An 11,805-nucleotide genomic window follows, 5' to 3' on the forward strand; every position below is an offset into this window, starting at 1 on the left:
CGATCTCCCCGTGTCAATCTGACAACTGCTGAACTTCTCCATTAGATTGACAGCAGCCAGCTGCCGGCGACTGCAACGGTAATTGTGTTGGTGGTCTGCTGAAAACCAACTTGCTACATTACTCTTCGAGGACCACAAGGGTATATATCATTGCCTGTATCAACCACCGCAGTGTGGATATTGAATCCCACAACTCTTGTTGCCCCTAGTACTCCACGGCCAACATGGCTCACTTTGTTGGCCTGAAACACCCGAAGACTGGACTAGAACTGTACGTGGTATATGTACCTGTTATACCGCACAATTGTTTTCCTCCACAGGTTAATATTGAACTGCTCTGAAATTTGTACTGCCAAACTTCTGAAACCTGAAAAGTATTATTAATGAGAATCATACTTACTGTAATGCGAAGAGCCTGGTCTTAAAATAAAATATAAACAAAGTATAATTTTCTTAAATTGGTCTGGATCTCCTTCTTGAGTCATGTGTCCATTATTGATCACTGTTGTGCAATAAATGATGTACACTCCTCTGTGTTAGGCCTAAAGCTGCTCAACCACACTGCCACAAATAGAGCACCTTGAGTTTCACATTGAGCCCTGTACACTTTTGGGGAAACCCTGGACTGTGTGCACAGTATTACTCTCTGGTGGCAATATCATATACATAGCCAGCGTCCTACAGGCATATGCTTCTTTTGGCTGGAAAAGTGGCAGCATTTGTTGCCATCTCTAATGTAATTACAGAACATAAAATAATGCCATCTTAATGTAATTACAGACCATAAAATAATAACAGAGAAAAATCACAACAGCAATCTAAGAAGACAAAACACAAAAAAGCAGTAAAAACATAACACAACACAACAATCAAATTACAAAACAACAACACATATAGAATTCCAATTGGGTAACAGTGAACAACACTAACGGACCGATTACGATGTTGGGGCGGACGCACCGTCTCAGAAACAGGACCAAACGACCTCTGGTCGGCGGTCCCGACTGCCTGATTAGGATGCAACCGAACACTGTTCGGTCGCATTCTGCCATTTCCCTATGGAAGCATGTGTTACTGCCGTAAACCAGCCTCAGACCTAATCTATCTTCTTCTCTCAACTGCCTTCCCCTTAGCACTCAGGTTACTCAAAACATTCAAGTCACCAGATGCCCCTCATGGGGACTCCTCTCTGGAACCCATTCACACACTCCAATCCTATGCCATCATTTTTGCTCCCCTTCTTGGCATGTCACTCATTTCCATGGTCCGAGCAGATAGAGAATCTGAGTCTCAGAAGGTGGAGACCAGACCCCCCCCCCCCCCCTGCACCCCTCCCCCATTTCGATGTGCCCCATCTCTATTTACCACATAGCAACAAAAAAATATCCAGACTGAGCTCTCCTTTTCCCATCCATCATTGGAGGTGTTTCCAGTTTGTATTTGGTGGAGTGGGCGGTCCCACCTGACCTGCACCAGCACTTGCCGGTCATACGCTGTGTTCCTATTCTAAATACATTTACAGCATTGTGCAACTACAGTTAGCTGCACTGACTAATGACTTTTTAGCTTCAGTTATACCTGCTTCTTTATCATTTTTATATTCGCAAATGTAAATATCTTTTACTGTCATTTTATGAAAATATCTTACAGTTATTTTTAAATGAGTGACTTCAATAATGTTTTTTCAGACATTGCGCTTGTAATTACTTTAATAATATGAATGTCCTGATCAGATGTATTGTACTTCATGCTTTTAATTTGAATCAAATAAAACGTTATACAATAATTTAAAAAAACATTGCACTCTGGCGTTCTGTGGGCGCGCAGTACATTTCCCGCCATTAGTGTGATGCATATAGAAACTAGAGCATCCCTTCCGCTCATTCATCAATGACAACTGTTCACAGAGAAGATACTTTGTTATGTGACGTGTAAAATGTGCCATATTTTTCGTCACGGGGGGGGCACATGGAACCTTGAAAGGGCTACATTTCTTCAAGATTAGGGGTAGTGAAGTAACATGTTTATTTCCTCAGCCAACTTTGAAACAGGGAGTTCTGCGCACGCAGACACCTGTCCCGTTTACTGGAAGTACTTCCAGATACTTCTAGTTTCAATATTTAAAGTGGGCTGCTTTCCTCATTTCCACTTAATCGGCTCCATGCCCCATATACATGTAGGTCATACATTCTGGCTTACTGTTCGTTTTCACTCTTATGGTGTGACGTTATCATCAATGAAACATAAAGGTATGGAAGGCCATAGGCATTGCGGAGGTAAACAACAGGCCAGCGCCGTCTTAAACTACGTGAGGAGCTTTCTTAGGGAGGACTAAAGGCAATTCAAGGCTAGAACTACACTCTTGCACGGGAGCTTGGGAAAAGGGGATGAACTTGAGTGGGATCAGCCAAGGAGATGGTGGAAAACTCATGAAAAATACTGGAAAGTACGGGCCATATTACATCTAGCACAAGGAAAATGAATGAGTTGATGGCCTAATTTTTCATTATCAATGTGCAGGTGTTCACTGCCATCAGGGTGTACTCCACCCCTTCGTCCTCTGGCAACCCCTGGCACTCTTGTTGGCAGACCAGACAGGAAGGTTAGTGATGAAAGACGACATGGGCAGGTAAGCAGGGGCGGCTGGTGACATTTGAAAGTGGTGAGGCTTAAAATGATTGGCATACTGCACCGTTGCGAGCGACACCATAAGGGGGGTACGTTGCGATTCTCTTCCCGTGAAAATTTTGAAAAAAGAGAAGGAAAATGGTGCATTTTCAAGCAAATTTGAGAAAGCAGGAAGGTTAATAAAGCAATTGTGAAAGTGCCTCTGTGAACTTTCACTTTTCTCTTTACCTATCTCTCACCCAGAATTCACCACTTTCACCTGCAAGTGGCTGCGAGCTGCTCTATCGGCGTCACTCTCTTCCAGTGACACTCTCACTTTCCCATCATCTAAGTATCCCTTCATACCTTATCTCTTTCGCTAACTCAGCATCTCCCCTCCTCTGTCACTGGCTGGGTGCTGCTGACACTGCCCGGTGACTGTCTCTTGCTGCCCCTTCCATTGTCTCGTAACCCCCCATGCTCTCCTCTCTCTATCTTGCTATCTCTTCCTATCTTGTTGCTGTCACATCCATCTTGCTTGCTATCCCTCCCTATATCTCAGTATCCCTTCCTCCCTCGTCTCTTTCTCTGTCTCCGCACCTCCATTCCCCCGTCATAGCAAATGACAAGTAGTTACGACAGAGCACATTTCACACAAGAATCGGATGAACTATCTCTAGACTCTACTATAGCGCCTAATATGCACAGGTGATTGCAGGTGGTGGGCGCTTAGCGCTGCCACTCTTTTAAGGTCTGGCGTCCGGTCCGGGGCGTATTTCTCATCATCGGCCTTCACCCCCAGAGCAAGAGAAAAAAGTCAGTTAACCAGGGAATAGAAAGAGAAGGAAACAGTGACATAAGGGAACGAGGGTGCAGAAAGGAACGTGTGAGAGTAACGGAGCTGACCTAATGCCCATTGCTTATATCATTACAAAACTAAAGCAGAATGGTTTCAAAAGACCACGTTTGTGAATACAGAGCCGCAGTATGCATTTTGTTTTCCAATGCACGCACCCAACAAGCAGGTATTTCAGTACCTCCAGAAATAGTGTGCATTCCCACCAAGGGAAAACATGGTTGTTCAAAGAGCGAGGAGGCGACAAAAGTAGGACTTCACTGGCAAACACTGTAATGTGGCGCTAATGTGTTTAGGTGTGAATAAATCAATATGGCCACCTTGCCTTAGTTAGTTAGTTATTTTTCATATTTTGAATGTTTTATTTCTCTCTACCCTGAGGCTGCACTTAGAAATTGAAAAATGTCAGCAACAGACTACGTTTCCAGCAAGTGTTTTTCTTTTTGGATCCATTTCACAAGGAAGCAAATAAACGAAAGGAGGAAAGAGAAGGTAATACCTGTTTCTTGAAGTCTCGGACCAGTTTTTACTACATGAGGAGGAGTGAGACAGAGAGGGAAGAGGGGGAACAAAGGAGGGGGGCCAGCTGCCAGTAGCGGGAGAACTGGACACTGTCCTTGTCTTCTTTGGGCACGAAGGAAAAGACAAAGTTATTTTCCTTCTCTGCCCGTTTCACCCGTCCCCAAAGGCCGAGCCTTAACCATCGGCATTGCCCCTTGGCAAATTCCGCTGTGGGGAAGGCATGTTTAAGAAAGTAGGGCAACGGACTCAAGCAGTGACTTAGACAGAGCACATCTCGTGAGGGGGGGGTCGTGCGGGGGTGGGGGGCCGAGGGAGAATAAAATTAAGACAAAAACGTACCTGACTGCCTCTGCTCCGCGTTGGCAATGGCGTCTCTTGAGTTCAACAGCACTGGAGTGGCAACCCCTTAGCCAATTCTGGCGCTTCTGCAGCGACAGGATTGGCTGAGAGCACAGCTTACTCTTCGCCCGCCGCCTGCCCATTAGGAGACCGAGGGGCTCCTAATGGGCATGCGCAAGACAGTGAAAACACAAGTGGGCATGACTGGGCACGGGTGAAAAATTTGCGCACCATCCCCACTCATGCGCACTTGTGCTGCAGTGCTGCCTGTCCCTGTCCGGTCCGACAATGCATGTCAGTCAACATGACACTGGACCGCCCACGGTTCAACGTCATGCTGACTGACATGCATTGTCAGTTCTCCCTCGGCGTCTCTGAACTTAAGTAAACTAAGTTCAGAGACGCCGAGGGAGCTGCGGGCGGGGGGGCAACACCCCAATGGACGCACCACGCCTGCAGGTAAGCTCTCCAAATACAGTGTATTGTAGGTGCCAGCAAGATAAGGAGAAATAAGAGACAATGGTCTGCAGAGCCGCCTCCTCACCCCGCTGCGGCCAACTGGCAAAACACAGCGCTATCTGCAAACCTGATCACCAACACTTCTGAACAGAACCTTCGTGAGCATGGTTCGAACACAACAGTTAGCCAGGAGGTGGCCCGGCCACTTCATAAGTTGTATGGCACTGTGGGGCAGTTCAGGAAAGCAGCCAGTGCCACTGGAGGGGCTTTCCATGTTTTCTAATCAGATCAAGATTTGTTTCAAGGTTCTTTGCTGGACAACTCCACGCAACAGTAGGGACCTCCCTTATGTCTTCAGAACAAAAGTGTTCCATACACACTAGCCAGAGTACTCCACTCACCATCTCCTAATGGTGGCTCCAAGAGGTATGTTTCAGTGGGAGGATGGCATGTTCTTGTCAATCTGCCCACAACCCATCACACCTCTCATGTCTTAGGCCCCCCTCCCTTGTTACTATCTTTCTGGAAGACTCTAAAACACACATGGTACTTGCTATTGACCTGCCCTTTTGGTGACTTCTGTCAGCACTGTGTGCCTCACAGTTAGTTTTCAACCACATAGGTGCAGCACAAACACGGTGCAGAAGCAAACGCCTTAAGTTTTATACCACTTGTGAGGGCACTCATTTTATGCATCTTGGGGTTGGTCAACTGAAATGCTCCCTCACTTTGCTCACATGTAAGTAAAAAGACCAGGGTGAATTACCTAGGAGTCTCTTTTGTTGTGGTGATTTGTTTTGTGTATTTTCAGTTTCTCTTCAAGAAATAAACTTTCATTAGTGGCCAGATGTATAAAAGGGTTTTACCCATTCTGTGTCTATGGGAAAATGTGTTCATACATATGGCCCTAGGTGAGGTGTTGGGAGTGGGGGACTCAGGTGCCATGATCAGAAATCTAGGTGGTTTTCTACTTGTAAAGGACACCCCTTAAATGGCAGCAGTATGACCCTTCCATGCTGCCCTTCCATGCTAAAAGACCCCTGATTGTGGTTATAGATTTGGGGCTTCCTTTCTTTATGTACAGTTGTTTAAGACTACTGAATCTTTCTGAGTCCACCAACAATTATTTTTGACATTCCGTTATTCCTTGCACCTAAATTTCGCGTAAGACCTGCACAATTTGTAAGTTAATTATTGAGAAATGCAAAGTAATTGCAAAAACGCAACATAACCCAGTAGGGTACAGAAACAGCCAGTGGATGTACAGTACTTATATCAGAAAGCATATGTACAAGTTACGATCACTATTTTGTCAGCGTGCGTGCCCACAAATACACTTAATCACAACTTTCAATCGAGTAAAGGTAGCCCTTCAATTGGCATGCTCCAGCTCCTTCAATTCTAGGAATGGGGCACATGCAAGCTTTTCAATGAGGATTAGAAAATGCTCTACAGCTATGCTTTGCTTTGCTTTGAGGATAAAGACTCATAGTTGTATATTTGTTTGGGAAATGTTCTCTTAGTATCAGAGAACTACTAAGAGATGGAGATTTATGTTGTGAATTCCCCTTTTTACTATTGCTTCTATTCCTAGTGAATAACCACAGGTGGTTTTAGTAGGATGGGATTCAACTCCTGTTTGTAGTGCCTATTATTTCTCATCTTTATTATCATTCAATTTATGTTTCATGCTGTTTTCTTGCAATCACATTTCCCTCTGTTCACACTTCTAGAGTTACTACTGATCCTCTCCCCAGTCTCATTGCAATTTGGCATTTCCTTTTTGTGGCACAGTAAACTCCTGTCTGACTGTTTTTTTAAGTTGACTTAGCACATGGTTTCATCTGTTTCTATGGGTAATTTGGTCAAGTGAGGATGCGCAAAGTCAAAGACTGTTCTTCGAATGCCACTTTCAACAAGTGACTCATGAGGTGACATTTGGAGGTGTGGTTAGAGTAGGCAATGAAGCTACTGGAATACCCACCTTGCTGAATATGTCCAAAGTGATGGAATTCTATCCACCGTATTCATTAGTACCTATAATTAATATGTTTCAAAGCACTCTGAATTATAGTAGAGAACAGAACTGAGATTTGGCGAAGAAGTGATTTGCCCAAAGGGACGCGCTCTGTTCAAGTACAGAAGCCTGGATCAGAATTTGCATCGACTCATTTCAAATCTGACACATAGCCTAATAGATCACTTCTTAGTTGAGACACATGGTCAGTGTTGAGGCTGTCTTCTCTGGGATTATGCACAATATATTGAGGGTCGTGCTCGGCTATGTTTTATAAAGCTTACTACCATCATATATCCCATTCCCAACAGCTGCCAATTCACGTAGCTATGTAAAAATCAGCCCAATGACAAACATGGATTTGCCTTGGACAGCAAGGGTTGTTGGAGTGAATTATCTGGGATTAAAATGTAGGCATCCCTCTTCTAAAATAAACAAATCATTCACTAAAGACTTCTGAGATGTCCAAGGGGTGGACAGCAAAACTAAAATGTACAGCTCTGGTGACATGTTGAGCATGTTGCCAGTCTTGGTCAGTTTCTTCATATATCATTTAGTTTTGGGTTTGAGGACAGAAGGAGACAGTGAGTTGCCTATCAAGACGAAGTGTGAGAGTCCAGAAGTTTTTACTACTTTAGGACTTTCTGTAGGTTTTCCCAATTTTTGGAAGTTAATGGACTTGGAGCAATGGAGGCCAGAATTTGCCAAAGGGTCCCCGATTTCGGCAAGAAGAGGAAACCTACAATAAAATGCAGGTCTCTTTCCACGTCTGAAAATGTACCCACTAAATTACATTTAGGGACGATATACATGATTGAAACTTGTGGCTCTCTGAAGATTTAATTGCAGCCTATTGGGGAAATTCCTAAAACTTTCATATTTTGGGCTTCTTTTAAGCACCATGCCCATTAACACGCACTCCCACTACTTAATAAATTGTTTGCCTTAATTGACAGAATTGTTCAGTCACTTTAAACCTGGGTAGTAAAACAGTTCCCACTACTCACAATATTTGGTTAAATAAGGAACAGCTGAAAAGGGATTTTAGGTAGCTGAATTGATGAGAATTGGTTAAAACTCTCTTGTGATTCCAATGCTTTTTAAGGAGGGGGCGGGGTGCCTAAACAGTGAAAGGGTGCAAAAAAATAGGGCAGTGTTCGTGGATAGACCTTACAAAAAGCATTTGGCATGTTCCAACTTGCTTTCAATTTTGGGAATAGTGGGGCCTGCTCCGGTTCTGCTCTGCAGATTTGTTGAAGATCACACATTTGGTCAACTGAGAAAACCGTAAAGAAAACAGCTCTTCTGGTTCATCTGTTGACAATGTACCCTCTAGATGACATCTTTGGGCGTGGCAGCCAGCAAGTATGGGAACTGACTGCTTTGAGGAAATGGCCATCCTGCTCGTATTTATGTTCTCTTTTTCAAATAATAAGATTACTAGATGTGTTTAGCCTGTCTCAAAGGACTCCCAATTTTAAAAAATTGTGGATACAGAAGCAAAGGTGCAAAAGGGCGATTAGTCTCATTTGGACGGACTGGCAACATTTACATTTGATGACGTCGTGGGGGAGTGCTGGCAGATAAACATGCTGTGTTGTGCTCCCTTGGGACCCGACGTGCTCCCTCTTTCCGCCTATGCTGAAAAAACGGGCTTCAGATGACGTCTAAAGGCAATCTCGTTCACATTGTTTGCATCTTATAACTAAGCTACAAGTCCAAAAAACTGTCAGAAAGGCTCAATTGCCATAAGCTCCACTTCGAGGTTCACTGTCGGCTGCATGCACGCTCAATCGCTCATTCACTTTCTAGGATTGTTAAGAAAAAGGACGTACATTTAATTCAGATTATTCAAATCCAAAAAATGTTGGTCTTGCCCACATGTTGATAGTGATTTCCTTGACATGTTTTTGCATTGCCCCTTGGTTAAGTCCCTATGGTCTCACATATGGTCTAAGCTTAATGATATTTTAAATACAGATTTTCCTTTTGAGATTGTACATATTTTTTGGGGTGGTTTCTCTCCTATTTGGAATGTTTCTTGTAATGTGCGCAAGTTTATAGATTTGTTTATAGCTATTTCCTTTCAGATCATCACAACCAACTGGAAGGACACTTCAAAAATCTCTTACAATGCCTGATGGAATTTGTTATGCCATCATCATAGACTTGATCGTGCCTACGCCACCTCTTTACCTTTATTAATTAAAAAGGATCTGTTATGGTCACCACTAACTGATTTTCTTTCCAAACATGTTGTTTGAATTTTTGCCCTTTCTCTGTTTATGCTCCCAGTTGTTATTATCATCTAACTTTTCTTATCCTTGTTTTTTTTTTTCAATTATTCCAGATTGAATTTATATGATATGTTGCTTTCTTTCTTCTCTCTCTCTCTTTCTTCTTTTTTTGTCTCTCTCCTTTTCCTTCTTAAAAAAGAAAACATCTTCAAAAGCTTTTTGTAATTAGTATAGTTTTTATATCCCTTTTGGGGACTTAATTGTATACAAGTTTCTTTCAAATGTTATTCCATTTTTCTCTGTACTGATGTTTTACTATGTTTATTATATCCAATAAAGCTAAAAAAAAGGACGTGCATTTAAGAGTTTTACAGTATGGAAATTATGAGTGTAACAAATTCAAATATTCACAATGGAATATTGTATGGGACTGTATGTATTTCTAATTTAATGTGAATGACAACTTGTGTGTGGCAACCCTGGTGCAACCCCTTGTTCTTCATACGTTGCACCGCTCAAAGAACACCAAACAGATCCACCTGCCTCTTCAATGCCTCCTCGCTTGGCAGACAAGCCTGGTTATGCAATTACAATATCGACTTTTAAGTGTGGTGGAGAGGCGCGTGCCATTTACTCCACGCTGCAAAGACGCTGATCAATAGTTCATGTACTGCTGACCTCTCTGTCTTTGGCGACGAGGCACTCCCAGGATGGCATGATATCCATCTATACAAGGCGGCCATGTGACCACCTCCAGCCCAACATGTCACTAACGACCAAATTCGCGGATTTAATAAATGCGCAGACTGCGGCTCAAGGGTGGGGGCGCTGAAAGACATTGTGATGAAAGCGGGGCTGCGCCGGAAGCCTGTGTTGCGTCAACAGGTGCTCCCAGGTAGGAAGCAGCGATAACAGGCGAATTGGCACACTCGAGCCCCCACACAGACAGGTGAGTTTCAAGGCCGTTGCCAGTCCCAGCCCCTCCCACCCATGCCCAGAAGTGGTTTACCTTCAGGATGAGGTCCGTGTGGTGCTGGTCCAGCATGTTGGCCCTTCTGGAGGAGGTGATGATCACCCGACCGTACCTCCCCGGCGTCTGCAGGTCGGAGTACAGGCGGTGCTTGGAGCGGTTTACCGGGAAGAGGCTGTCCACCAGGTTGCGCTCGATCTTGGCCAGGCTGTGCTGCGGGGCTAGCAGGTACTCCACGTTGTCCTCTATCCGGTAGCGGCTGAAGCTGGCGCCCAGCAGGATGGAGATGAGAACCGGAGCAGAGGCGAAGAACACCGGGTGGCTGGCGATGAAGTGGCCGAGTCTGGAGAAAGACGTCCTCAGTCCCCTGTGCAGAACCTGCCGCAACATCCTAGTGCAAAGGGAGCTCAGGAGAAGGAGGCGCGCGCAGAGGGGTCTGAGGCTCTCCCGGACCCTGGCCAACACCATCGGGGAGGCCAGGCTTGCGGGGATCCCGCCAGGATCGGGTATCCGCTCATAGACCTCGAGGCGACACCCCGTGAACGCGCGCACCGGGGCTCTGGGGTGGGTCCCAAGACGGCTCTCTTGGGGAGGGGGCGGTAGGGAGAGGCTCGGCAGCGTCGGGCCGGCTCAAATACAGTGTAAATGATAGCAAAAGATCACGCGAGGACTGGAGAAATCAATACCAAGTGTATACGATGATGGAAAACAATGAGCGCCCGCTCTCCATCAGAACGGAAAACCTGTTGAAAACCATGAGGAGTTTGTTTGACAGGCCGGCTCGCAATGACTGATCCTTCCCAGCAACTTAGAGCCACGGAGTTCGAGAGCCGCGATTTCTTCCATCCGCCCGGGAGATGGAAAGGAGCTTAGTAAAAATATCAGATAATAAAAACCTCAGCAAAGGATCCTCCGAGAGGACTTGCCTGCGTCTACCCACCAGCGATCAACTTCGAGCCGAAGTGAATCGACGATTGCTGAAAACCTGCGTATTTTCAGTCCAGAAGGCTCCTCTTCCAGCGGTGCACGTGAAGAGTTTCGGCGTCAGAATCTATCAGTCTGCTCTTTTTCCCAATGGTTGTTCTAAGCTGATAGAAAGGGGATTAGTCTGAGTTCCTTAACTGCTCAGAGCATCTGGCCCGTGGGAGTGCCACCGGTTTAAAGTCATGCTCTGGGAGGCTGGTGGTTGGCGCACCAGCAGCGACGTTGCTGGATTTTTAGCCCTGACATCGCAGTGAGTCCTTTAAAAAGGGTGTGCTTGGACGAGAAAATCGGGTGGCGCATGCACATAAAATCACTCGAAATGCCTGCTCGAAGATTGTCAAAGTAGGTGAATCAGGGTGAAAATGAGTGGCAAGGGGCACTGTCTTATAGGGCTGCCCTCTATCCACAGTCCCCATCTGCCATCCCCGAGGCCAGCTCTCAATTCCCAAAGTTTCCAGCAGCCTGTCCGTGGTTTAACCGCACCTTGAGGTTTGGTGAGGTCTCAGCCACAGGCAGCGAACCCCGGGTCCCATGGTGGCAGTGCGGTGCTCATCGCAGAGGAACAGCTTTGTGTATTTCATTGGTTTCAAGCAGTCGCCTCCGCTTGTCCACACATCACCGCATCAAGATCCAGGGGGTCCTTGTATGCCCCACCCCCCCAATCCGCTGCTTTCGCCCTCAGCATGCAGCTGCATAGGATTTTTCGATTCTCTTTACCCGGGCGATTCTCCGTGCGCTCCTGCGCAAGCCTCGTCGCCAGTGATAGTGTGCCGAAAATGCTGTGGTGCCAGTTGAGGGAGGGGTTGGCATGGAG

General features: G+C 45.5%; 1 protein-coding gene across 4 annotated transcripts in view; it reads right to left on the reverse strand.

Moving 5' to 3' along the window:
* The window catches only part of PTCHD1 (patched domain containing 1), a 571,764-nt gene extending 561,082 nt beyond the window's left edge, over positions 1-10,682 (reverse strand). For 3 of the 4 annotated variants that reach the window (XM_085620489.1, XM_085620488.1, XM_085620490.1), the window contains exon 1: positions 10,113-10,682. In XM_085620489.1, the coding sequence (XP_085476615.1) occupies positions 10,113-10,475 (363 nt within the window). In that variant the 5' untranslated portion in view covers positions 10,476-10,682. Of the gene's footprint in view, positions 1-10,046 lie in introns of all 4 variants that reach the window. The other variant, XM_085620487.1, reaches the window with a different exon arrangement.
* Positions 10,683-11,805: the final 1,123 nt, after the last annotated feature.

The sequence above is a fragment of the Triturus cristatus genome, chromosome 8 (genome assembly GCF_964204655.1).
Source record: "Triturus cristatus chromosome 8, aTriCri1.1, whole genome shotgun sequence".
Lineage (NCBI taxonomy): Eukaryota > Metazoa > Chordata > Amphibia > Caudata > Salamandridae > Triturus > Triturus cristatus.